This window comes from Melopsittacus undulatus, assembly GCF_012275295.1.
Source record: "Melopsittacus undulatus isolate bMelUnd1 chromosome 20 unlocalized genomic scaffold, bMelUnd1.mat.Z SUPER_20_unloc_1, whole genome shotgun sequence".
NCBI lineage: Eukaryota > Metazoa > Chordata > Aves > Psittaciformes > Psittaculidae > Melopsittacus > Melopsittacus undulatus.
This window is the reverse complement of record NW_022993934.1, coordinates 101,860-129,372: the sequence shown is the minus strand read 5'-3', so window position 1 is coordinate 129,372 and position 27,513 is coordinate 101,860. Positions and strand designations below refer to the sequence as shown.

Below are 27,513 nucleotides of genomic sequence, written 5' to 3'. Positions count from 1 at the left end.
TGTTCATTTTTATTTCTGCAAGGAAAAATCCCACTATTCTCCAACCACAGGAAACTTTTATTTGAAAGAATCATACATCCTGATTTCTTTCCTCTACCTAAGAGTCCCCGAAATGAGCTGTTGTTTTTCCTAAGTGAAGTGGCACCAAGCACCAGTGGGAAGCAGGGAGTTCTTTCTGCTTATGTGTAGCATCCCAGAGAGTCCACTAACCACATTTTGGTGAGAAAGTATTTTCACAGAAATGAAGGATTCTTCGTAGATGCTCAGCACGCTGAGACCTTCCCACCCCACTCTCTTGCATGTTGGCGCATTTCAGTCTTAATGCCTGCATCCCCGATAGACTCGACTTCTTGCCCATCAGTACCTTCCAGAACGCCTCGAGGAAGATGTGAGGGTTTGATCCATCTCTATAGGCAGGCTCCAGGTGGGGCAGGTCTCCAGACTGACAATCCATCCCTCCCCTTTGGAAACCTTTGCATAGCTGAGATGCCAGGAGGCTGAATGGAGAAGCCTGTGAGGCTCCCATGAAAACAAGGAGCTTGGCTACTCCATGCCCCAGGGACTAGTTGATCGAGTTATGACATCATACTTTTGGGGATGGAAGGAGCCAAAATATGGCACTAGCCACCTCTTTATTCCTGAACGTGAGTTCTTCATGAAGAATGAAGCTTCTAGGAAGCACTTTGGGAAATGCTTTTCGCATTCCAAATCCTTTCAACAGCATGACAGAGCAGAGCTTCCTCGTGCCATAGAGCACCCGCTCTCCCAGCAGTCAACTGGAATATCCCACATGAGTCCCGGGTCTCTCCCAAGGCTATTGCCCTACACCTTCCCCGGAGTTTGATCAGAAGCTACCACCTCACAGACAGCAGGGATTCAGGAACATATTCAAAGAGAAAGGGTGAGTCTGCGGGAACGCTACAGTGAAGGAAACACTTGCAGACAGCTGATGCTGTGCTCACTTTTTTATTATTGCTTGTCACAAGAAGAGGAACAAGATGGTAAAGAAGAACAGATGGGCAAATTCCTCCAGCCACATCAGTACAAAGAGGAATTACAGAATACATCTCCCAGGCTACACCCTGGGGGCACAAAGTCACTTAGGTACAAGTTACAAGGAAAGGCATTGTTCTTCGATTAAATACAGTAGAAATTATGCCAAGCATGAGAAGAAACCATTGGAGCATTTACTCTTCTAGGGGCAGGAAGTGCACTGGGAAAGTGAAGCTTGAAGAAAGATGTTGGTAAGCATAGGGATCAGCAAACCATTTTCATTCCTTAGGCTTCGGAGACTCCACCAGACAATGGCACTGCAGAGTAGGGTCACCTTGAGGCTGTCACCATGGGAGCCCCCACATGCAGGCCCTCATGGAGCAGCACAGTTCCTTCATCAGACATCAATGAGACCCAGGTTCAAGAAAATGGTGTTGCCATCGCTCTCAGCTCCACTGCATGGATTCATACACCTCCTGGCATTCTGAGACACATCAATAGTGCCCAGGTTCAAGAAATTGGTGTTGCCATTGCTCCCAGCTCCACTGCAGGCATTCACGCCCCTCCCGGCATTCTGGGACACATCAATAGTGCCCAGGTTCAAGTAAATGGTGTTGCCTTTGCTCCCAGCTCCACTGCATTGATTCACGCCCCTCCCAGTACACTGGGACACATCTATAGTGCCCAGGTTCAAGTAAATGGTGTTGCCCCTGGTCACATCGTTGCTGCAGGGATCCACACACCTGCGATTCTGGGACATAGCAAGATTGCCCTGGTTGAAGTTAATGGGGTTGCCCTGAGGATTCCCACCATTTCTAAGTGAATACAGATATGGAGCCACTAGAGGGGTGTTAGCCAGATTTCTTAAGCCATCTTCAAGTCTTCGTAAGGAAGAATTCCCCAGCTGGGTGTTGGGAGACAGAAAGAAGGGCTGTCTGTGCTCACAACAATCTTGGAAACTCATCTTTGGGATGCGTATTATCTGAAATCAGGAAAGGAATATACTTTGAGGAAAACAAAGACATTCAGCTTTCACAAGGTCTTTTATACCCCTAGAGTAACTAGGCTTTTTCCACAAGAATCCTAAACTAAATCTGCAAAAAACAGCTTGAAATCCATAGCAAAGCACTAAGCCTACAAAAATGCACTCAGTCATTTAGCTACTGGCTGCATGTACAGTTCAAACAACTTCTTTTCCAAAGAAGAAAGAAAGGTGATGCTGTCTGGACTCAGGTAGATTGTATGGCAGGGTCTGAAATCACGGCAGTACTCACATATTCACAGTGTCCCTGGGTTTGGGATTAGCTCTATGACATGACTTCCCAAATTCCACCCACACAGGAGACTTCTAGGTTTGTGACAGCGCCTTGTCTACACACATGTCCTCAGCTAGACGACATGAAGGATGGCATCGTGCCGCAAAACCGCCACAAGGAAAGCAGCTGACGTGTACTGTGCAGCAGCTTTCCCACCTCTCCCACAGATGTCCTTCGAGCTCTCCTCATGCAGATTTCCTTCCATGCATTGCTTTCCCTTGCAGCCTGCAAGATCCACTTTTTCTCCTCCCTCCCACTTTTCCCTTTTACAGTCCAAAGCCTTGATTTTTCATCTTTCTCAAACCCATTAATTTCAGGGCTGAAGTAGATTGTCCTTGGGGAAAGAGAGAGTTAAGTCTCCTTCTAGCTACCCTGAGGCACATCTTGATGGAGAAAGCACAGCAAAGGCAAAGCACACAGCAAATAAAGACTGGTAGAACATGGAAGGAATATCCATCTGCCTTAGCCTCAGCTGCTTGGTAAGTAACATACACAAATCTTGACGAGCAGAACCCACCCGTCTTCTAAGCTTGATTCTGCAGGTAGCATTTAAGAGAACACTAAGCAATACATGACTTCCCAGCAAGCCAAGACAGACTTACCCAACGCAGCACCAGCAGGTAGCAAAGGAAAGTCAAATGCTGTGCGGAACACTACGGATTCGATCCTTTTATACGATTTCAGTGTCCGTGTTTCCGGAAGTGAGACACCTCAGAGGTATGGAAACGCATTTTTAATAATCCAGACCTGCTCAACCTCCAACTCTGAAATTACTGGCTTACATTATAATTCTTTATGGAATGCGGCCACCGAGGTGTTAAACGCCACACTATGACTTCTGCCTGCAAGCTTGTATTCCTGATGCACGTATTTCTGCTGGTGCAAGGAGAACAAAGAACTGATGATACAGCCTGGAAACAATCCCCCTCGGGATTAAACTTGATTTGGATAAAGGGTAATTTGACGCATTCCAGTTTAAGGTCAAGGGACCTGCACAGCAGATCCAGTTTGGGGGAATTAAAAATGGCAAGATGAATGTTGCCAGACCCACACAGGTGTCACGAACGAGATCTTCACCAACATCTTCTATGTCTTCCCCAACCGAGAAGAAAGAAATGCAGCTTTGTCAGGTGCTGTGTGGTTTGGGAGAACGCACATCCCAAATTACAGTCTGGTTAAAAGCCCTCTCTATCACAGGACCCGGGAAGAGGACAACTTCAAATGGGGCCCTGATCAACAACAAGGCTTTGAGCAAATTAAACGAGACTTAGTTCATGTAGTTGCCCTTGGGCCAGCCAACAACGGCCAAGATGTGACAAACGTGCCCTGAACCACAGAAAGTAAAGAATGGTCCTGCCTGGATCTTGCCTGAGTCTTCTGGCAAAAAAAAAAAAGAAATAGGAGAGACTGAAGGTCAACCCATTTATTTTTAGAGTCAGAGTACCCGAATATCTGAAATCTGCTCTGCTTCAAATGGCAAAGAAATCCTGGCTGCCTACAAAGAGCTTCCAGCTACTTTGGGAATGATTGGCACTGAAGCACAGCACCTCCTGGCACACAGGCTGCCCATGCTAGACCGGATGTTCAGAGAGAACGTCTCCTCTTCACATCATGCAACCAGTACTAGCCGGAGTAAGTGCAACTCAGTGGTTATGCAATGAGGCTGAAGAGGAAATCCCAGTCATCCAGAAATCCTGGAAGTTATCAGGGACTGGCCAGAGGGCTAAAATTTTGGAATGCCACCAGAGGAGGAAGTGACACGTGCTGAAGAAGACCCTGTCTACAGTGAACTGTCAGAATTTGAGAAGCAATATAGCTTGTTTACTGATGGATCCTGTTGTGTTGTGGGAAAGCTTTGGAAACTCAGTGGTTATGCAATGAGGCTGAAGAGGAAATCCCAGTCATCCAGAAATGCTGGAAGGTATCAGGGACTGGCCAGAGGGCTAAAATTTTGGAATGCCACCAGAGGAGGAAGTGACACGTGCAGAAGAAGACCCTGTCTATAATGATTTTTCAGAAAGAAAGAAGTAACACGTCTTTTTACTGATGCATTGACCTTTAGACGCCATTCCATAGCTGAGAAGAATGCAGAATGGAATGATCCTCCAATGAAAACAAGTGGCTTGGCTAATCTATGCCTTAGGGTCTCTTTGATGGATTAATGATATCACTACTTCTCTGTTCGAGGGGAACCAAATACAGCACTATCTGTCTTTTCCTGTTTACTCTGGAAGGTTAGTGCTCCATGAGGAATGACAAGTGAGCATCTGAATCCAATTAACCTTGAAAAGAAGAGCTAGCTATGAAAATACTCTATCTCTTTTCTGGTTTTCCTTCTAAGTATTGGAGATATTTCTTAGGATTTCCCAATAATTTACAATAGCAATATTATTGTTTCTTACTGTTTTTTAGACGACTGAATAAAACTGTGTCCTGATCTCTGAGGAATACCTTTTAGAGCTCAGAGCACATTGTCTGGCAGAACGAGGAGTGTAGATCTATGACATTTGCTTATGCTGGACAGCTGTTTTCTGGCTCTCTATTATAACACTCATATGTCCAGGGAGGAAGGCTCTCTCTTTTTCTTCCTATGGCAGAAGCTCATGAGTTGTGTGAGGCTGAATCTCCCCAAGCAATGTACAATGTCATGGCCATTGGGTATGATTTATCATGGCCCACTACTGTTCAGATTCCTCTATGAGAAGAAGTGAGATGTGATAACTGCAGATTAGCCACCAGAAACGTGCCCTGGGACATCTTGAAAGAACAAGCCATTGGGTGCTCCAGTACAGAGTTGTGCCCACATCTGCTGCATTGCAGCTGAGCTGGCTTCCCCCACAATCTGCCTCCCCACCTCTCTTGCCTTCAGCAGCTGCTGCTCAATCTAATTCTACTCTGCACCACCTCTGCTCTGAACCTGCAGAGCACTGCCCTTGGCAGGTGTGACAGGGTGACTTTGAGTCCCTGAGGACTTTACTTAATTCCAGCGAGCGATCTGCAAACAAATGGGATTCTAAGGTAGCACTGCTACCCTGTTAGCAGATGTTCATGGAGATTTACCATGATTCTTCAAGACACCTTGCTAATACTACTGACACTACGGCAGAATCCAGTGGTGAGTGAATCTGTGTCCAACTCCTTATTTGATGTGGCTTGCCCAGTTGCCACCGAAGACAAGGAAATAAAGTTGATTGCAGAAGGCTGAGATAAGACTTGTAGGACACACACGGGTGACCATGTCACACAGCACAGTGTCCTAGACCTGCTCACCTTCCCCTTTATAGTGGCTTATTTACCCATCTCTCATAATGGACCATTTCATGTCAACCTATGTGATGCAGACATTGCTGGCCCTAAGTGCCTTCAGCTTCTGAGGAGCACTTTGGGAAACGATGGAGCTTTCCCAGCCTTTTCAAAAGTACTTTTCAAAAGTTTCTTTTCATTCCCTCTCCCAGCAGTCATCTGGGATATCCCAGACGAGTTCAGGTCTCTCCCAAGGATTTTGCCTTAGACTATCTCATCATTCTACCAGAAGCTGCCACTGTACAAACACCAGGGTTTTAGGAAGAAATTCAAAGAGCAAGGGTGAGTCTGCAGGAATACCACAGTGAAGGAAACACTTGCAGACAGCTGATGCCAAAAGTAGGGGTTTTATTATTGTTTCTAACAAGAAAAAAGAACAAGATGTCAGGAAAGAACAAAGGGGGAAATTCCCCCAGCCACATCAGTACAAAGAGGAATTACAGAATATCTCTCCCAGATAATATTCAAGGGGTCATAAAATCACTTAGTTATGTATTACAAGGAAAGGCATTGTTCTTTGATTAAATACAGCAGAAATTCAGCAGAGCACGATAAGAAACCACCGGAGGATTTACTCTTCCGAGGGCAGGAAGGGCACTAGGAAAGCGAAGATGGAAGGCACTGACAAGTACAGGGTTCAGTAAACCATTTTCATTCCTTAGGCTTCGGAGACTCCACCCCCAAGGCAATGGCGCTGCAGAGTAGGGTCACCTTGAGGCTGTCATCATGGGAGCCTCCAAATGCAGACCCTCACAGAGACATGCAGTTACTTCATCAAATATCAATGTTACCCAGGTTCACAAAGATGGTGTTGCCATTGGTCACGCCTCCACAGCACTGATCAGTCCTCCCGGCATTCTGGGACACATCAATGTTACCCAGGTTCACAAAGATGGTGTTGCCATTGGTCACGCCTCCACAGCACTGATCAGTCCTCCCGGCATTCTGGGATACATCAATGTTACCCAGGTTCACAAAGATGGTGTTGCCATTGGTCACGCCTCCACAGCACTGATCAGTCCTCCCGGCATTCTGGGACACATCAATATTGCCCAGGTTCAAGAAAATGGTGTTGCCCTTGGTCACTTCTTCACAGCATTGGTCCGTGCACTGGGAAGTTGGTGTCAAACAAATATTACCCAAGTTCAAGAAAATGGTGTGGCACTTAGTCCCTTCCTTGTGGCATGGATCAGCACACTGGGGAGTCTGGGACCCATCAATATTGCCCAGGTTCAAGTAAATGGTATTGCCCTTGGTCACATCTTCACAGGACAAATCTTCACTTCTGCTGGTGCCCTCGGTCACTTTCCAGCAGCATTGGTCCCCAGATGCATTGGTGTACCTGGTCACTTCCAGACAGTACGGAAATGCGCACGGTGTTAGATCAATATTACCCAAGTTCAAGTAAATTGTAGTGCACTTGGCAACTTGTTCAGAGCACGGATCCTCACACCCAGGATTCTGCATCAAATCAAGATCACCCGGGTTCAAATAAATGGTGGTGCCCTTGGTCACTCCTTCACAGCAGGAATCTTTGCATGTAGTGATGCCCTTGATCCCTTCGCAACAGCTTGGGTCCGCACATGAGGTGGTGCACTTGGTCGCTTCCTCATTGCAGTGATCCGTATTCCTGGGAGTCTGTGATACATCAATATTGCCCAGATTCAAGTAAATGGTGCTGTCCTTTGACAGTTCTTCTGAGCATGAGTCCTTGCATTTAGTGATGCCCTTGATCCCTTCGCAGCAGCTTGGGTCCGCACATGAGGTCATGCACTTGGTCACTTCCCCACAGCACGGACCCTTGTGCCTGGGATTCTGTGCCACATCAATGTTGTCCCGGTTGAAACAGGTGGGGTTTCCCTGAGGATTCCCTTCATTTGCATATGAATACAGATATGGAGCCACAAGAGGGGCATTAGCAAAATTGCTAATGCCATTCACCAACCTTCTTACTGCTTTGAAGGGAATACCCTTCACCACAGTGGCAGGAGTTGAAAGGTAGATCTTTGTCAGGTGGCAACCCTTTTGGCAGCTCATCTTTGAAGGAAGGGTGATGTCTGAAAGCAGCAAAGGAACATAGAAAAAAAAAGAGACATTCAGCTTTCACACACTATTTTCTGTTCCTAGTAACTATGCCTTTTCCAGGCAAATACTGAACAATATACTGGGAAAACAGTCTGAAATCCATAGCAAAACAATAACACCACAAAAAAAACCCTTAGACATTTAGCTACTGGCTGCATGTACATTCCAAAACACTTGTTTCCTAAGAAAGAAAAGTGGTGTCATCTGAACTCAAGTACATTATATGGCAAGTTCTGAAATCAGGGAAGCATTAACATGCAAACAAACATCTCCTGGGCTTGGGATTACCTGCTTGACATTACATCCCAAATTCAACCCAAACAGGAGAATACTAGGTTTCTGATAGCTCCTTGTCCACACACAGGTCTTCAGCTAGAGGACACGAAGGGAGTCATTGTGATACAAAACTTCCACAATGAAAGGAGCTGACACTGACAGTGCAACAGCTTTCCCACCTCTCCCACAGAAATCCTTTGAGCTCTCATTCAGACTTCCTTCCAGGCATTGCTTACCCTTGCAGCCTGCAAGATCCACTTCTTTTCATTGCTCCCCACCCACTTTTTCCCTTTGAAGTCCCAGCTTTGCCTTTCCATCTTTCTCAAACCCACTAATTTCATGGCTGAAACAGAGTAGCATTGCCACTGGGGAAAGAGAGAGTTTAGTCCGCTCTCAGCTACCCTGAGACGCATCTTAATGGACGAAGCACAGCAATGGCAAAACACACAGCAAATAAAGACTGGTAGAACATGGAATGTATATCGATCTACCCTACCCTCAGCTGCTTGGTAAGAACCAAACACGAATCTTGCTAAGCAGAAGCACTCATCAGTCTTTTAACTTGCTTCTGCAGATAGCATTTAACAATTAAAGAACACTAGCCACTTCATTTCTTCCCAACAAGCCAAGATAGACTTACCCAATGCAGCACCAACAAGTAGCAAAGGAAAGCCAAATGGCTTGCGGAACACTACTAAATCAATCCTTTTATATGATTTCTATATCCGTGTTTCCGGAAGTGAGACACCTCAAGGGTATGGAAATGGATTTTTTTAGTAATCCAGACCTGCTCAACCTCCAATTCTGAAATTACTGGCTTACATTCCATTAAGAATTACATTAGAATTCTTAATGGAATGTGGCCAGTGAGGTGTTGAATGCAACAATATCAGCGCTGCTTGCAAGTTTTTATTCCTGATCCATGTACACTGAGGGATCAGGAACAAAGAACTGATAATACAGCCTGGAAACAATCCCCCTCAGGATTAAACTTGATTTGGATAAAAGGTAATTTGGCACATTCCAAAGGAAGATCAAGAGACTTGCACAGGAAATCCAGTTTGGGGGAATTAAAATTGGCAAGATGAATGTTGTCAGACCCACACAGGTGTCAGAAACAAAATAACAATGCCTTTACCAATCCAGAAGAAAGGAACACAAGGTTTCTCAGGTGTTTTGTGTTTTCCAGCTATGTACACCCCAAACTACAGTCTGGTTGAAAGCCCTCTCTATCACAGGACCCAGGAGAAAAACGATTTCCAATGGGGTTCTGATCAACAACAAGGCTTTGGGCATATTAAACAGGACTTAGCTCATGCAGTAGCCCTTGTGCCAGCCAACAATGGCCAAGATGTGACAAATGTTCACTGCACCGCAGAAGTACAGAATGGTCCTATCTGGAGCCTCTGGCAGAAAGCACCAGGAGAGACTGGAGATCAACCCTTCAGCTTTTTTAGATGATGATATTGAGGATCCAAGAGCTGATATGCTCCAACTGGAAAAGAGGCAGTGGCAGCCTATGAAGGGCTTCCAGCTGCTTCAGAACTGATCTTGGATGCCAGATTGGAACTCTTCTTCAAGGACTGTAGTAGGAGAAAGGGTAATGGGCTTAAAGTCAAACTGGGAAAGTCCAGGTTAGATATAAGAAAGAAGTTCTTTATTGAGAGGGTGATGAGGCACTGGAACTTGTTTCACAAACTGGTAAATGCTCCATCTGTGACAGTGAGCAATGCCAGGTTGGACAGAGTCTTGTGCAACATGGTCTAGAGTGAAGTGTCCCTGTGCACGGCAGGGGGTTGTAACTAGATGATCTTAAGGTACTTTGCAACCTTAAACATTCTGTGATTGTATGGATCTATGACTGACACTGAAGCACAGCTGCTCCAGGCACATGGGCTACCCGTGTTGGCCTGGATTTTCAAAGGGAGGGTCTCCTCTACACACCATGCAATTGATGCATGGAGTAAGTGGGTTGCACTAATCGCACAATGAGCTCAAATATGAAATCCCAGTTATCCAGAAATGCTAGAAGTCATCATGACCTCACCATGTCCTGTGCTCTGCCATTGAGGAGAGGCATGGGAAGCTTGGAGGAAGCAGAGACAGGAAACCTGACCCAAACCAGCCGAAGGGGTATTCCATACCACCACACATCATGCCCAGTATAGAAACTGAGTGGAATTACCCTGAAGACCCAGATCACTGCTTGGGTCAGGTTGGGTATCATTCAGCAGGTAGTGAGAAATTGTATTGTACATCACTTGTGTATATTGGGGGTTTTTTCCTCCTCCCTGTTAGTTTTGTAGCCTCTCCACTTGTTATTTCCCTTATCATTATTCTTATTGCTGGTAGCAGTAATGGTTTTGTGTTATACCTTAGTTACTGAACTGCTCATATCTCAACCCATGGGACTCACATGCTTTCAATTTTCCACTCCCTACCTCCGGTGTGGAGGGGAAAGGGGAGATGGAAGAAGAGGGGAAGTGAGCAAGCGGCTGCCTTGTTCTGAGTTGCCAGCTGGGCTTAAACCACGATGGTGGCAAATGTCCCTTGGGTATGGTTGATGTAATGGAAGCAAAGTAACTGTCAACATAGAGGTAAACACTTCTGTGCTGCTGCACAGTGGCAACATACCACTGCTGGCTGGAGATCGTGGAGCTGAATGGGGGAATAAAGTTCCTGTATTGTACATAAAGAATCTGCTGGGGAAAACAGTCTGGGTTATTCCTGCCTCAGTTAAAGGGAAACCCATTCATGGGATTACTTTTTCTCAAAGACCTGGGTGTACTTGGTGAGTAATGTGGGAAGATGGGAAAGTCCAGTGTGTGCCTCAAGGAGATTTAATTGAGGACAATACAGCCAAGGGCATCAATTATATGCTTGATATCAATAATATAAATTATATTGATTGGTATATAACAATTCAGTGGCATTAAGCTTTATTTAACAATAAAGAACACCAGCCATTGCTTCCCAGCAAGCCAAGACAGACTTACCCAACTCAGCACCAGCAAGTAGCAAATGAAACCCAAATGGTTTGAGGAACACTGCAGAATCAATCCTTTTATGTAGTTTCATTGTCCGTGTCTCCGGAAGTGAGACACCTCAGAGGTATGGAATTACATTTTTAATAATCCAGACCTGCTCAACCTCCAGTTCTTAAATTACTTGCTAATGTTGACAGAGCCTTGGGAGATACAGCCTATGGTGATGTGTCTTTCCCATGGCAGGGAGCATGGAACTTTATGATCTTTTGTACCTTTCCAATCCAAACCATTCTATCATTCTATGTGAAAATCTTTTATCAAATGTGGCCACCAAGGTGGTACATGCGACACTATGACTGCTGCCTGCAAGCTTGTATTCCTGATCCATGTATTTCCTATTTTGAACAAAGAACTGATGATACAGCCTGGAAACAATCTGCCTCAGGATTAAACTTTTTGCATGACCATGAATTTGATACATCCTTGCCCCCTGCCCTAAGACAGCCCTAGAGACCAGGGTTACACATGGGATTGAACTCTGCAGGCAGCTTTGTTCTGCTCAGCTGTGCAAGTTTGCTTCCTCTCACTAATGCGCAATATCCCCCTTACTGAGAATTTTGTTTCCAATAATCTGAGCAGAATTTTCCTTGTTGCAACCTGCAGTCATTGCCTCTCACCCTGTCCCTGGGATCCTCTGAGAAAAGCCTCCCCATTAATACTTGTTAGATAGGTGAAAGTGGCCCCAGCCTCTCCCCATGAATCATCTCCTCAATGCCCCTGAAACATCTTGGTGATCTCTACCAGGCTCATCTCAGTTTGTTAGAGGCTGCCTTCCCTGTGGGCCCCCAATTGGACACAACCTCCAGATACTGTCTGACATGTTCCAGATGGAAGGAGTAGTTACGTGCCCGTTAACTGTATGCTGGAGAGTGCAGCACAGTACATGGGAACATCTAAGTTTTCTGGGCAGCTTCCTAACACTTCTGCTCCTCAGTCAAGTACAGTAAGCTAGCAAAACCTAAATTTGTCGTTATTTTGTTAGTTAGGCATGCAGGGAAGTCTTTGCACTGTGTTAAGTTCTTCAATGTCACTCAAGCTCTTTCCAGGGCATCTACTGCAGCAACCCCTCTCTATGCAGAGATGTTCCAGGGTGAACTATCTGTGTTTGGTTCTCTGACCATGTCAGTGGTAGTAGCCCTTTCTGGTTTGCTATGCACATCTCTATCATATAGCTGGCTAAACTGATACTCCGTACACAGAAGATAGAGAACTGTGCACAATTCAACAGCATGGTGTCACTGTTTTCTGCCTGCCACAGTTGCAGTCAAGTGAAGACGTTCTTGTGTGAAAACCTCTCATTATAAGAGAGAAGGGAGAGCCAACAAGTGAATTGCCTGTGAGAGATCAAAGGCTCAGAAACTTCCTTCTCTGCTCGCCCTAAACTAGCCTTTAGTCACTTGGTAACACAAGCATCAAACCAGTATTACTTGCATGGAGAGATGAGGGTGTTTATTATCTGGAGACTAAGGTATATTTTTGCGTCTGCATGCCATTCTCCCTTTAAATTTGTGTGCCCCTGCTACTGAGCATGATAGTGCCAATGGAGTGGCTTTTGCCTATTTAATTTGAAATAAATCAATCTGGGAAGCTTGATCACCTGCGTTGCCAGTTCACTGCTGACCACAGTATTTTGAATTAACCCTCAATATAATTCAGCTGACTTGGGTGAACCAGTGGGCTGATGGGACAAGGGTGGTGTCACTTCTCCTATCACCCATCTATTCCTTAGGGGTGTACCTGCATGAGGATAAAGACAACATCATGGCAACTGAGTAGTGCTATGTTGTTTGAGTCAGAGCTTCTGGAGAAAATGCAAAGATGCAATCATGACACTAGTGATGATACAGTCTCCAGGAGCCCCTCAGGACACTGCCACCAGCAGCACCACATCTGAACATGACAGTGACAGAAAGAGGTCAAATGTGGCTAAAAATAAAAGATCCTCCAAACTTCACCTCCCATCCTGTCTCTAATGGCATGCAGGATGTGTTGGGTTGAAAGATGCTTTGCAAAAAACACTACTGACTATTAGAGAGCAAGCGAGTTCACTTCTCTGGCATCAACCCTGCTGTAAGGACATATGAATTTGCAAGCCATCTTTGCCCACCTGCGGTTACACTATAGGCATGGAAATAGCCAGTTTCCATTAAAAATCATTAGTTGAGTAATTCAGCACAGGGCAGAGGCAGAGCAGGTCTGCTTTAACAAAGGGTAGCCTGTGTGTGTGCCTGGGGCACCTCATCTCAAAGACTAGGCTCTTGAATATACAAGACAGATCCCACGTTAAAGTTGCTCTGCTTGCTTACCGTCTTTATTTGCCAGTCCTGAGCTGGGTAACTATCTTTGAGATTGTATAAATCTAAGCCTATTGCTGGTGTTAATTTTCTGCTGTGTTGAAACAGATTATTGCTAAAAGGTGTGTAAGGGAAATAGTTTGCTGGCTCTCACACCTTCTTGATGACAAGGATTTTAAGAGATGTGATCTTCCTTCACACTTACTTTGCCCTAATTCCCATGGACGCTCTGCAAACTGCTTCCTGTTGTCTCAGCACTGGATTTAGAGGGATAAATTACTGTCTTGCTCACTGAGCACGTAGACAGCAGGCAGAAGTCAAAACTGCTGTGCATGTAGTCATTGTCTCAGTGGTGAAGTGTCTGCAACATCACATACAGCAGTGACAGAGGTCCCAGGTAAGAGCAACCAGCCTCATAGCAATCCTAAACAACCACATCTTTATTTTACCTGTTTAGCCTATTGCTGCTTTTAGCCATGGTAAAGGTAGGACAGTGAGAACTGCACCTCTTGCAGCTGCTGCAAGATGGGCACTGACCTGCAAGAGAGCTTCAGGACAAGCAGAAAATACCTGGAAAGGGATTAACTTGAAGTTTATAAACTTGCTGAAAATGATAATGAGATCTACTCCTATCTATGCAGGAAAAAGCTTGGGTTTTGTTGTTTTTTTTGGTGAAAATAGATTTGAATAAGATAAGCCAAGCTTGGAAGTTTATACAGAAAAACAGAACGACCAAACTTCTTTCCATAAGAAGTGGTTGCAGAATTTAAGGAAACAGATTTTCTCTCTATTTCTTATTTCATGACCAAAATGCGGCACAAACAGCAACAAACAGTAACCATTCTGCTGAGGGGCTCACCAGCCAAGAAAATGCCTGATTCTTTGGGCTGGGAAGATAATAAATTGTCTTTTTTCTTTCAGGTTTGTCTGCAGTGCAGAAAGATGACTTCCCAGTGCAAGCAGCCCTGCCTGTCCCCCTCCACCTGCATGGGGGAGGTTGCGCACACAGAGACATGCACATCACATCGTGCCGTGGTGGACCTGGATGCTTGCCCTGTGCAGGACATGCCCCCCTGTCCTGAGCAGACTTTCCAAGTGGATCCCTGCCCATGTCAGGATACTGCCGCCTGTATGATTGCCTGTCCTGAGGTTGGGCTCACCCACCCTCCTCCTGCTGTCTCCGTGCCTGAGGATATCTGCTGCCCTGAGCACACTGCTGCCTGCGACCCCAGTTCTCCTCCCTGTGTGAGTGCCTGTGTGTGCCCAGCAGTGGCCCCCTGTGAACCTGCTCAAAGCAAGGGAGGGACCAACTTCCCATTCCAGCCCACAGCCTTGCCAGTGGAGTTCTGCACCCCTGAGACAGCTGGGATGGGTGTGAAAACCTTCCCCGAGCAGTACTCAACCTCATCAACGGATCCCTGCACGGAGACAGTTGGCACTGGTGCCAAAGCTTTCCCCCTCCAGCACCGAATCCTCACAGTGGAGCTCTGTCCCACTGACACAGGCGGGGCAGGCATGGAGACCTTCCCCCTCCATCAAGCAATCTCACCGGTGGAGCCTTGCACCCCTGAGATGGCTGGGACCTGTGTGGAAAACATCTCCTTGCAGCACCCAATCTCAGCTGTGGAGCCCTGCACCCTTGAGGTGATTGAGACCAATATGGAAGAACCTTGCTGTGGGCAGGGTGTGATCATTGGTGATCCCTGCCCCGATCAGTGCTCAGTTACATGTGTGGATCCCTGTTCATCCCAAAGTCCAGTTTGTATGGAGCCATGCATGTCCCAGAGCACTGCAGAACCCACGGGGACGTTCGCATCCCAGAGCCCAGTGGAGCTGTGCACTCATGCAGACACCAGCTCTGCCAAGGGCATGGTCAAGGGTAGTGGAGCCTGCCCGGCCCCTCAAACACCTTTCCGCTTGAACACCCGCACCACCGCCGTTGTGGAGCGCTGCCTTTCCAGGTGTCAAAACTGGCTGCGAGGCAAGAGATAAGAGTGGCATCAGTGGGCGTGCAGCAAAGGAGAGGTTTTCCTGCATCACTGAGACCTCCTGTGGTGAGTCGTTTGGTCTCTTGTGTGTAACAAGGGAGAAAATGGCTTCATGTTAAATAAAAAAAAAGAAAAGAAATACTTTTCAATCATCTGTTAATTATGACTCTTATTTTTATTGCCTAATGTTAACTGCGGAAATAATAGCAAAAGTGCAATGCAAGTATTAATTGCATTCAGAGACTCATTTCATCATCTTCAATGTTCTTTTACTTCCCACCTACAGACGACATTTCTTAGTCTGTCCTAACTTCAGCTGTGACTTTGCCTTTGCATTTTCTAGCCTTTTTTCTCTTTAATGGTCTTCTAAATTAAAATTATCATAAGAATAATCAGAAAAGTATCTCAAAGGCATCTTTTAAAATAGCTAGAGAAAGGTGTTTTATAGAGATATAAACTAACAGAGAACATTCAGGGTGAAGAGAAAGAAATGCTGAATAGAAAGAGATTGCAGAAAACACCAGAAGAGTAATGCTGAGAAATGGAAGTTTTGTTGCACAGTGCCCAGTTGAAGACTGGGTAAATCTCTGTATAATTAAGAGCTTTCATCATGTAACAGCTTTTCCCAGAGCTGAGTTATATCTCTAAATATTAGCAGCAACCTGCTGCAGTAGATGAATAACCATTCCTAAAAGTTATAGAAAGACCAGGGGGAGAAGGTTATGCCAGTTATTCCTGCAGCTGCCTGCTGTGTAATTGATATATCATCTAACATTTCTTGCCCATCAGCCCCATCAAAGTCAGTGGTAAAATCCAAGGCTTTCTGTACTCCCAGTGGCACTTGGTCATGGACTGCTGTTTGCTGATAGAGCAGTTTGCTGTCGCTGCAAGAAGAGCCCAGTTCAGCTCAGGGCAGCCTAGAAAGAAAGATGAGAACCCTCCTAGGCATCCATAAACAGCTGTTCAATTAAAGCCATTTTTAATGGATTATGGCACTTTGTTTGCTGTGTCTTTAATATCCCTTGTTAGAAAGGATTTTTCTGTCTCCAAACACACATCAAATACAATATATTTAGCACAAATATATCAAGGACAATATCCCTGTTAGTACTCTCTGTCTATTTGCAAAGAGATGAAAGAAGTCCTTAGAGTGTAGCTATAATAGCAGTATATTGTATTGAGGGAATAAATCTCGATGGATCTGAAAAGTTTGACAGCTATTTCTCTTTTTTTTCTAGTAAATAAATCAACAGATGTCGTTCTCAAGACACTGTGCCAGATCATCATGCCTGAAACTACATATATCACCCATGACATTGTAATAAGGCTCTTCTGTGAGTTAGATTTGATCTGTCATGTTAGATATGATCTGTCATATTAGATTTTGGAAACACCTATAAATCAAACATTAGTGAAGATAGCTTATAGTAACATAAATATGACAACTAAAGATGAACCAACAAGGATGATAAGCAGAAGAATACTGTTTACTGTAGCACCAAATATACTTGCAAAGTCAGATAAGCTCAGATCATTGTTACAAGAAGCTCTTTTGACACTTTATTACTAGGCTGCCCTTTACAAATCGTTGGGCTCTCCCACATAATCTAAGTTACAAATAGAACCGCTCATTACACACTTGCATTATGCTGGCTGGCACTTCCCCTCGCAACCCCAACATTTATGGTAATGCCTCTATGATGTCCTCCATCCCAACACATCTGACATGCAAGCACTCATCTTCTGATGCTCAGAGTTTGCTGGCATCATCCTGGGTGCTTCCAAGTGCATACCAACAACAGTAAGACAAAACCTGGAGAGTGAGCCATTTCCTCCCGCACAGGAACCACGGAAGCAAGCTTCCTTTCCTCAAGTGTCATTAAGCTGGAAGTGTTCATTAAGACCAAGGTAAAGATTACATTAGCTCTTTAAAGGACTCCACAGTCCATCCAGGGCCATAAACGTGTCATGTTTTGTATGAAAACTAAACCTAGAGAGACTTGTCCTTTTTGTTGGGTGCACTGATGGTACTTTCTGCAAATGCTTCTTTGTTCAATCAATCTGGGAGAGACAGATGGTCTTTGTGGCTAGACATCAGTGCCTCAATCACAGTCCCAGGCCTGCAGTGCTGGTGGTTAGGAAGCAAAGCAGGAAGAGGACCAGATCCAGCTAGATCCTTTCACTGGTCCATGTTACCTGGGGATGTACTGTGTTTGCACCCTGAAATTCAGGAGCAGCCTGTTCATTGCCTTCTCCCATCTCTTCATTCCTGCTGTTCTCATGTTCCCCATTGCCATGATCTCCTCCCCTCACTCATCTGTCATCTGCCTTGTGACACCTCATCATCATCAGGGTGGAGTGTAATTGGTACAGCTGGAGAAGAGGCATCAGGTGTAATTGTGGCATTTCTAACATACCATCAAGTAATTTACACCTTTCCTATAGAGGGAAAGGACAAGATGCCATCCAACCTGGCTTCCACCAAACTTTGCAAACAGAAGCCAAGGACTTCATTTCTCAGGCATGACCAACAAGGCTGACAGCTTTCAGATGAACATCTCAGCTGGTACCAAGATGTAGGGCCACATGCAGTACCCCAGGGCCAGTACTGCTTATTTCATGGAGCCAGGTGAGTCATTCTAGGAAGCCAGCCTTTCAGAGCAGGTTAACTGCTCCATGTCTGCACTAGAGAGCAGAGCCATCTAGAGTCCATATTCTCCTGGCCATAGTCACCAGCTCCAGAGGGTCTCCCAGGCATGTAAGGAGGCTGAGAAGTCCAGTTAAAACAAGTATGCTTGCACATGCAAGCAACTCTTCAAAACACACACGAGCTGCACTAAGTGAAGCATTTATCAGAAATAATAGGTTCAGCCATTGCCACATCGACTCTGAATTCCCGATTTCTTCCTTCATCCCATCTTTTCCTCTCTGGTTTTCAGGCTCCCATCCAGCCTCTTGCTGGGTTCAGGACCAAGTGATTTCTGCTCAGGGGCTGTGATTGGCTTTGTTTCAAGCAGGGCAAAGCTCTAAACCTCACCACAAACCTGCACCTAGGCAAGAAGAGAATGGCTGGGAGACTGCAAGAGCCCAGCACACAATCCTCTGCTCTCACCTTTGCCCTATAAACAAACAGAAATGCTGCTCTTAAACAAAGCAGGGCAAAGGCACAACTGATAGAGCCTGGTTTCCATTGATTGCCCTGTGTCCAACAGCTCAATGAAGGGAGAACTGATTAATCCTTTCTACTACAGCATCATGAATTGAGCCTCTTCATTAAACTAGTCGAAATTCAGCAGTTGTTTGAACCACACCACTGTGCAAATTAGCTTGCAAATAACAGGTTAGGATATTAAAATTGGAGAATAGAAGCTTTATTTCTTGGGAAAGACTAAAGAAAGAGGAACCCCTATGAAAAAAATAAAGAACAATGTGACTGTGACTTCCCTGTCTGTACATCTCTCTGGAAATAAAAAGGAGAAGAGCAGGCAGGGCAGGCAGGAGCTGCACTCATGCAGGCAGCACAAGTAGCACAGTACAGGACAAGGTGATCTCCCCCCTGCTGCCATCCCACAAGCCTTGTGCAAGCAGCTCCCAGACCTGCATTGTTCACCTCATTGGGCGCTTCCATAACACAGCCAGACACACATCACTGCCCAGCAAGTTCTGTCTTGCCCCAGAGCACCTGCTCTAGCCCTTGGCTTCCAGCCCAACACAGCACCTTGCCCAGCCAGATACACCACACTGCCAGCCTGGCTTTGGTGGGGTTTCCATCAGGTTATGTTTCCTAACATGACCTCTCTGCCCTTTTCCACCCTCTGCTCTAGAAATCGCTCCCATTGTTGGAGCACAACCACCACGGAGCACTTCTTGGTTGCTTCCTCTCCTCATGGCCTCAATGCTCCTGCAGTCATCCTTGTGGCCAGAGCTGCTTTTCAGGACAGCAGACAGCAGCTTTCCACCCCAACCAGAGAAGAGACTAAACCTGGGACTACTTGAAGTTGCACAAAATGGCAGCTTTCTCAAAAAAGCCCCAAAACCACAACAAAACAACCAAAAAAAACCCAAAAAAACCCCAAAACCTGGCAATTCTAGAAAACCAGAAATTCTCCTGGTGATGTGCTGGGCAGTGAGGAAACTAACGGGCAAAGGCACCAAAATTGTCCCCACCACCAAGGAGAGCAGCCAAAATGAGTGCAGCTTGTGAATCACTTCCACCACAGCCACAAGAAGTGACTCAGGTCTCCACCAAACCCTCAGCTTTCAAGTGGAGCAAGCTGGCAGAGACCAACACTGAGCCAGCTGCCCCAGCCTGTCCCATCCCATCCCATCTCCTCCACTGTCAGCCCCAGGAGAAGGCAGCAAGCTCCACAGGTGGCAGAAGCAAACTGCTGCTGCCTCCATCCCCAGCCAGACTCCCTGCACATGGCTCCAACCTAAGAATGAGACAACAGGGGAAGAAAATCAAAGAGGAGCATCACCAGCATTCCTCCTCCTTACAGTGAAAAGCAGGTGCCTTGGGAAGGAGGTGAGATTGTTCTCCAGAGCAATAAATGTGGATAATGTCATCTCGTCTTCCTTCCTGCCCTATTTCCATGTTAGGCTTATTCTTAGTCTCCAATTGCTAAAGACTTGCTTAAAATGAGACCCAGAATTTCATACATGCTTTCCATGGGCTGGCTGGCTACATACAGAATCATGGAATAGTTAGGGTTGGAAAGGACATTAAGATCATTTAGGTCCAGCCCCCCTGTCATGGGCAGGGACATCACACAGTAAACTATGTCACCCAAGGCTCTGTCCAGCCTGGCCTTGAACACTGCCAAGGATGGAGCATTCACACCTTCCATTTGCTTTCTTCTTCCAGACCTAAAGCTGTTTATGTAAACCTAGAAGCTCCTTTACACCTTCAAAAGGATAACTTACCCAATGATAGCTTTTATGGTTTGCATTTAAACAGACAGGTAAATAATGAGGTACAGAAAAATCCTGTCTCCATAAGAGGATCATGGGTGAGAGGAACAAGATAATCAGAGATACCAATGCCCCTTCGTGAGTTCTGGGGTACAAATACAAAGGAAGGGTTTGGTTAACTTCTCCAAAAGCATGGTTAACATATAAAAACTGCCTGAAAACAATAAAAATATCCTCAAAAGCCTTGTTTCAGCCTAAAGATTAATTCCTTATTTTAATTGTGGGATTATTCAAATGCAGAAAATCTATTAGCTAGCATTGCTAGCTGGCTTTGAATGCACTACCACAGGAAGATTTAGAAACTAATTATCTCTGAAGAAATATGTTAAGTATGCTCATTAATATGTAAAAAGGTGAAAACATGGATTAAAGAAAAGCTGATGCATTACACTTCTTAATCCTCACAATAGATTAGCAATTACGAAGGCTGCAAGCAAAGTAACTTGGTGAAATGCCTAGGCAGCATAAGAAAATAAAGCATTTATTCCAATTAGCTTAACTCCTGATAATCACATAGATGGGGTGATAAAACTCTCTGTGTAATGGGCTCTAGCCCCTGGAAAGTTTAGGAATTGTGCTTCATGTATAGAACAGAGAAGAAAATGGAGTTAAGCCTGCACCTTAGTGTAAACTGTCCCAGCAGGCAGAATAAAGAAGGAAATAACAGGAGGGAAAGGCAAAGGAGGCACATTAGGAAGGCAACAACCCCAGATAAAACTTCTGGGTCCCATGGCTGCTCAAAGTGCAGGCACTAACCAGGCATTTGCTTTCTCCTCCCAAAGGAAACCCAAAGACTTGAGCCCCAAAGATCTCCAGCTCTCCAAAACCTGTATTTAAATGCTTTCTCACATTAAACCTTCAGTGCAGCACTTTCCTTCCTTCGTCAGCGCTAACCTACACTTCTGCTTTTCCCTGCTGAGCAGGAACAGAGTCATGCAGGAATAAACAGTAATTTCCTGCTTTATTTTTTGTTGAGAAACCTGACCGCTCTGACCCAACTCCTTGAGCCCCAAACCTTAAACACCCCCGAGTCCTAACACCCCATAGCCGCTCAACACCATTCCCTGCCTTTACTGCCTGACACACGTTAATCGCACACCCCAACCACTGGCAACACTCTTTTCGTGCACCCCTCCCTCCTTCATCTGTTTCTTTCTTTCCTCCCCGTTAACACAGGAGCTGAGTGATTTTCCACAAGGCAGAAGAGAGGAAAACAACCTTGGGCTCCACCTGAAGTTTTACACATTACAATACGGCAGGTGAACTTTAAGCCTGACCTAATTTGTGGATCCTCAGCCATCACCATGATTGCTGAATCACCAAATCAGGTACTCAATTATTTTAAAGCTCTTGCATAACCATACACAGATTGCCAGGTGATTTTGTTAGCACAAGACTCACCTGCTTTCCACTCCCTGGATTCAACATAATTCATTGCAAGCTCTGCTAAAAAGCGTTATTTTACTCCCTTCTGTCCTGCAGCACTTCTAACTTCTTCACTTAAACCTTCTAACTTCCCCTGCTTCATAAAGCAGGCATGAAATCCGGTATAAAATAAATCTGTTACTGACTACAGTTGTCTACAAGAGGAAAAACCACCTTGCTCAGGGGCTGGGTGGTTTGACTGCAAATAACTTCAGCAAAAACCTGTTCTTGTCCCAGCAAGAACACCCTTAATGCTTCTGCCTCTCCAAAGCAATTGTCTCCCACCCTCACTGCAACTTAATGAGAAGGTTAGCAGCAATAGGCCACATATTAGAAGAAAATGGTGTGTTCTCATGCAGGTATGGTAGAAAGATGGATAGGAACTAAAGCAAAAGGTACTGCCCAGGAGATCACAGCTCCTCCCTGGGTACTGTCCACTTTGGGTGATGGAAAAGCTGCTTGATGGCTCCTGCGACTGAAACTGTCCTAGATCAGAAGCCTCTCACTTTAAAGAACGTGCATGGCTTGAGCCAGAGAAAAAGTAAGTCCTGAACTCAAGAGGACTCAGTGCAAAGCCCTCCTGATCCTGCAGCCTCACATATTTATCCTCTCCAAGCTCTTCTATGCACACCTCAAGGATTTCACATGAACAAAGTGGGACTCATTAACCTTTTCACTGCCAGGCATGGGGCAAGCCAGGATGTTTTCCAGAAAGTGGGTTGCTTGGGTTTTTTCAGCACAAAACTGGATGTATTTCATTTTCTGTGCCTAAAACTCCTTGTTCTTCAAAAGCTACATGGATTTATGATATAATTTTTTCCCAGCCTTTCTTATTATCCACATATTGGCCAAGAGAAAGACTTCAAAAATAGGGGAAAAATAGGAAAAAGAAAAAAAGAAAGCTAAAGTGAAGATGCCTTAAAGCCTGACCCAAAGAGCTTAGAAAACAGCTTTCAGGTTACACTGCATTTGGAGCACAATAGGAGCACAATAAAATTGACTTCCCTGAGCAAAGAGAAATTACTTTCATTTAGGTCTTTGGGGCTCCCAGGGAACCCATTAGGTCCCAGTAGCCTCAGCCACTGAGTTGCAGGAGGAGCTGATGCTGGACACAGGTTTGCCTCGGTTTCCCCTTCTGGGTAATGGGTGCTTGCTGCTCACCATGCCCACAGTCCCCAGCTGATTGCTGGCTCTGGGACAAGCGATGTCACCCCTTGTCCTACTCCAAGTACCACCTGGTGGCACTGTTGCTCGATGCCTACCTCCTGTCGGGATCCTAGAATGGTTAGGGTTGGAAAGGAGCTTAAGATCATCCAGTTCCAACAATCTAAATTTCCCCTGTTTAAGTTTGAACCCCTCACCCCTTGTCCTATCACTACAGTCCCTAATGAAGAGTCCCTCACCAGCATCCCTATAGGCCCCCTTCAGATACTGGAAGCTGCTCTGAGGTCTCCATGCAGCTTCTCTTCTCCAGGCTGAACAGCCCCAACTTTCTCAGCCTGTCTTTATATGGGAGCTGCTCCAGTCCCCTGAGCATCCTCGCGGATCCAGAAGAGGGAGTTTCTGGAAGGAATCACTTTAATCTTAGCATCACAATATCCTCATGTTCCTTTGTTTTCTCTGTATTCACCATGCAAGCACTCCCAGACCATCTCCTCCCCTGCGTGTCAGTCACTGGAGATCTGCTTTTCACAAAACACCTTTGCAAACACAAGAGGCACGGGCTTTGTTTGGGCATCACCTTAAACTAAATCACCCAGTGCTAAAAATAGGCTTTTCTGTTAAACTCCTCTGAAATATGTCTGCAGGTGGGGCAAGCTTAGGACAGCTCTGACATTAACAACAGAGAACAGCGTCAGAGCCAAAGTTAATAAGAAAGAGACAAATGAAGACATGGGTATGACAATGTAATTGGGTGGAAGACGTTTCAGGTCACCCTGCTGAAAGGGTGTCTCCTCCGGGAGATGTGGGCTGTGATCCTGAACTCTATATAAGATGGCCAAGAGCTGTTCTGCTCCAGATGGTGCTCCTGAAGCTCAGCACTCCTGTTCCTCGTCCAGGTAAGTTTGGACAGGCCTTTTAGTCTGCCTGATTTTTCCACCAGCAGGAAAGCAGAAGCTTCTGGCTGAAAGAATGTCCCTGGAGCTGCCAATGCAGAGATCTCTTAAAGGACAAGAGTAATAATGAGATTTGGAATTACACTATTCCATGGATTGTTAGAGACAACTTCCATTCACAGCTCTGCTCTGCTCCAGAGAAAGATAAATGGGATTTTTTCTTTTCCTTCCTCTCTTACTGTGTGGCTCCAGCCTTTTCAGCCTCACTGTCCTTTACATCTCCAACCATCACTTGCTGGTCCACACCCCCATCTCCGCAGCTGAGCTTCATTTGTCAGATTTGTTTTCCTGTGAGATCCTTCTTGCTCCCTCTTTCCTTTCTCTTACACTGTTCACCTCATCTGTGCCCTTCTCTGTCTCTTTTTCCTCTTTTTAGCTGTTCAGCTGTGTTGGTTAAGAGTAATTTATATGAAAAACAAACAAACAAACCCCTTTTTGTCTGTGTTTTCTTGCAGGTTGCCTCAGTTTCGCAGGGAGATGGCCCAGCTCCAGGAAAACATCAATGGCATCATTGCTACTTTTTACATGTATGCCAGAAGTGATGGCAACTGCAGCCCCTTGAGCAGGGAGGAGCTGAGGCAGCTCTTTGAGCAGGAGTTTGGGGATGCGATAGAGGTGAGGATCCAGCCCTGTAGCTGGCACTGGTGCACCCCTGGGCCGGGATCAGGGGTAGGGTGGCTTTCATGAAGCCATGCACTCCCATGAGGGAGTACAGGACCCCTGGCTTCCTTGCATAGGCACAGATGCCTTCAGTTCCCAGAATCTGCAGGGAAGAGGAGAAGCTGCTCATTCTCCCAGTGCCAGCAGCTCATAGACCTCAGTGCAGGGAGCAACACAAGCCACCAGGATTGGGGGCATAGGGCAGGATTTCTACCTTGACACTGCTTGAGTGCTCCTAGAGGGATGGTGTGAATAGCTCAGAGGTTTTCCAACACCATTTGTGTCTTCACAGAACCCCCAGGACCCCCAAACCATCAAGCAGGTTCTGTGCTTCCTGGATGATGACAGCAACTGCAGGGTTGACTTCAGTGAGTTGCTCGGCCTGGTTTTCTGTGTGGCCAAGGCTTGTTACAAGCCACTCCAGGCACCAGAAGATGGTCAAGAGGTGACATCACAAGAGAAGGCAAGTGGGGAGCAGCCATCGGAGCCATTCACAGCCCGTCACAGCCAGCAGGTCCCTGAGCAGGATGTGGACAATCAGGTTGAGGACACTGAGACACAGGACCCAGACAACTATCAAACCCAGACCACTGAGACATCAAAGCAGGACCAAGATACCCATAAAACCCAGGAGAGTGAGACACCAGAGCAGGATGGTGACACCCACCAAACCCAGGAGGGTGAGACACCAGAGCAGGATGAGGATGCTCATCAGACACAAGAGGCTGAGCCACCAGGGCAGGACTACAACACCTATCAATCCCAGGAAGGTGAGACATTGAAACAGGACCAGGCAACCCATCAAACTGAGGGTGAGACAACAAAGCAGGACAAGGACACGCATCAGGATGATGGGACCGAAGTACCAGAAAGGGATCCAAAGAGAAGTGATAACCTGGACACTGCAACCCCAGTGCAAGACAGAAATACCCATCAGGCTGAAGATACAAACCAGGACCCTAAATTCCACCAGGCTCAAGAAACCGAGGCACCAGAACAGGGTTCAAACCTGCCTCAGAGTCCAAAGACAGAGTCTGCAGAGCAGGACCCAGATTACCATCAGCACCCTGAAGCCAAAGTGCTGGAGGAAGAACACGATGGGCCAGAGTCTCCATCTTGTCCAGCACAACGGCAACACGACACTCATCACCAAAACCAACCTGCTATAGAGCAACGGCTCCTGGAATCTCTGTATCAGTGGCCACCACAGCAGTAAAGGCTGAAACAAGCCTTCTCCTGAGGCTGTTGCTCCCTGCAAGGAGGTAAACTTTGCCCAATCCCACCCTGGTTTTCTCATTTCTGCTTGTCACATCTTGTCCAATTCCATGTTAGTCCTGAGCTTCCCACCCCTGGTTTGTAGTGAGTTATGCATGATTAGAGACCTTCCTTCTTACCCTGTGTTAGGCTACCTCTGCCTGTGTAAGCAAAGCAATAAAACTGAAGGCAAACCAGCACGGTGTCCTGGTGTATCACTGCAAGCATATCCTCAGCCTTGCTCTGAGCAACCATGATGTGGTGCATCCATTCCTCACATGACATACAGCCAGATTGCTCCAGGGTGCAGATGGAGGGATGGCTGCAGAGAGGCAGGTGTGTCCTGGGGATGGATAGCCTCAAGGATCTGCAGCTGAGCTGCCTTTGCAATTTAGCTGAGGTGAATGGATTGCTTCCCGCAGGCAGGGATCTGACATCCCTATGAGAGATGTCTTCAGAGAGGGGAGAAGTTTTGGTTGACACAAGAGCATGGCCGACCTGAACAAAGAACTACAAAGAACAAGAATCCCTAATAGCTATGGAATTCTCCAAAGAAAAGTGTGGATATATATTAAACACAGCAAAAAATGATGATTCAGGTACATCCATCCCCAACAACTGGGAAGCTAGAGATCAAAAGCTGACAAGCAAAACTACGCACAAACGGAGCCAATCTCAAACTCAGTTTCAGCTCAGGGTACCAGATCCTCAGGCACTTGTCCAAACATGCACATCGGAATGTGAATAACTCTGAGGGTATGAGCAGTCTGGTGAAGTCAGTGGGGTTTATTAGGGGGTTCAGACGTGCTGGACCACCAGACAGGCCCAGGACTCGGGATCCCACAGGGAGGGTGATGCTCAGCCTGTTTTTCACCATGTTATCTTTCACTTGTGACCTATCACCAAATCAGCACATGATAAATGCACCCGCACCTCCTGCTCTGTGGCCAGTGACAAGCAGCACGCAGAGACCTCACTGGGAAATAAAACGTCATTCCTCTGGGACACCCCAGAATTTCACAATTTGCTGAGGGCTGAATCAGAAAAACCAGGGTTTCAAAACTACCCCCAGAACAGCCACCCCCAAAATGATTCGGTTTCAAAGTGATAAAGTTAAAATGAAAAGTATTAGGCACAAAGTACATCAGTCTGCTCTCCTACTGAGAAAGCATAGCAGCAATAATAAGTTCTCGTGACAGCTGTGGACATGCAATGGGAGAGTCTTGTAAAATAGGTCTCAGTTCAATAGCTCTTTGCTTCTGTATTTTCTATTAGCTCTGGCATAGGGTCTGAAATCCCCAGACCAAACCATCCCCTGTAGTCAGTCTGTCTCCCGCTGCCACCTTCTGCAGCATCGATATAAAGACTGACCTCCCAGGCAGACACTAAGCCCTGTTAGGTACATGTTAATTATATGCTCTATTCTGAATAACACAATTTTTGCCATCAGGAGTATCAGATTTGAAATTAAGAGGGTTTTTTTTGTTCAATTGGAGGAGAACATTAAAATTATCCCACTGACACAAATACCTGTCTAAGAGTCTTGCAAGCCAGGAAGGATCTGGAAGAAAAAAGGTCATTTCTACATCACATAAGGAGCCTAGCTCCTCTAAGATTAAATGCAATAGAAGATTGGTCACCTATATAAATGGTGATGGGCACAGAACTGGGTGAGAAGCAGGAGGATGGAGCCCACCCTCTTGGGTATCAGCTTTTAAAACCCTACCCCAAGTCCCATCTAATTAAAGCATCATTGGGAAAACCAAGCCCTTGAAACAAAGGGA

At 45.9% G+C, this 27,513-nt stretch overlaps 2 protein-coding genes and 1 long non-coding RNA gene across 5 annotated transcripts; 1 reads left to right on the top strand and 2 right to left on the bottom strand.

Annotated features, from left to right (window-relative positions):
• Positions 1–950: 950 nt before the first annotated feature.
• LOC115947551 (uncharacterized) lies at positions 951–3,063 on the bottom strand. Its single transcript, XR_004081460.2, has 2 exons — positions 2,912–3,063; positions 951–1,975 (listed from the first exon to the last, which is right to left on the bottom strand). It is a non-coding gene; the product is annotated as an uncharacterized lncRNA (long non-coding RNA).
• Positions 3,064–5,940: 2,877 nt separating this feature from the next.
• On the bottom strand, positions 5,941–8,700 carry LOC115947550 (uncharacterized). 2 transcript variants are annotated; one of them, XM_034073449.1, is made up of 3 exons: positions 8,614–8,700; positions 6,486–7,669; positions 5,941–6,398 (listed from the first exon to the last, which is right to left on the bottom strand). In XM_034073449.1, exons 2-3 carry the CDS (start codon positions 7,647–7,649, stop codon positions 6,387–6,389), a joined length of 1,176 nt encoding a protein of 391 aa, XP_033929340.1. In that variant the 5' UTR covers positions 7,650–7,669; positions 8,614–8,700; the 3' UTR covers positions 5,941–6,386. The 2 variants fall into 2 exon arrangements, with proteins under 2 accessions (XP_033929340.1, XP_033929339.1); XM_034073448.1 differs by having other exon boundaries at positions 5,941–7,669.
• Positions 8,701–13,463: 4,763 nt separating this feature from the next.
• Positions 13,464–25,926, top strand: LOC101871255 (cornulin-like). 2 transcript variants are annotated; one of them, XM_005141055.3, is made up of 6 exons: positions 13,464–13,711; positions 14,236–15,368; positions 16,541–19,827; positions 21,450–21,601; positions 24,271–24,430; positions 24,768–25,926. In XM_005141055.3, exons 5-6 carry the CDS (start codon positions 24,293–24,295, stop codon positions 25,689–25,691), a joined length of 1,062 nt encoding a protein of 353 aa, XP_005141112.2. In that variant the 5' UTR covers positions 13,464–13,711; positions 14,236–15,368; positions 16,541–19,827; positions 21,450–21,601; positions 24,271–24,292; the 3' UTR covers positions 25,692–25,926. The 2 variants fall into 2 exon arrangements, with proteins under 2 accessions (XP_005141112.2, XP_030910702.2); XM_031054842.2 differs by lacking the exons at positions 13,464–13,711; positions 14,236–15,368; positions 16,541–19,827; positions 21,450–21,601 and adding an exon at positions 23,684–23,758.
• Positions 25,927–27,513: the final 1,587 nt, after the last annotated feature.

Bases quoted from the DNA above. Each gene is read 5' to 3' on its own strand.
- LOC101871255 (XM_031054842.2), top strand. From the start codon at position 23,694: ATGGCCAAGAGCTGTTCTGCTCCAGATGGTGCTCCTGAAGCTCAGCAC. The intron at 23,759-24,270 runs GTAAGTTTGGAC...GTTTTCTTGCAG, and splicing joins CACTCCTGTTCCTCGTCCAG to GTTGCCTCAGTTTCGCAGGG. The intron at 24,431-24,767 runs GTGAGGATCCAG...GTGTCTTCACAG, and splicing joins AGTTTGGGGATGCGATAGAG to AACCCCCAGGACCCCCAAAC.
- LOC115947550 (XM_034073448.1), bottom strand. From the start codon at position 7,649: ATGAGCTGCCAAAAGGGTTGCCACCTGACAAAGATCTACCTTTCAACT.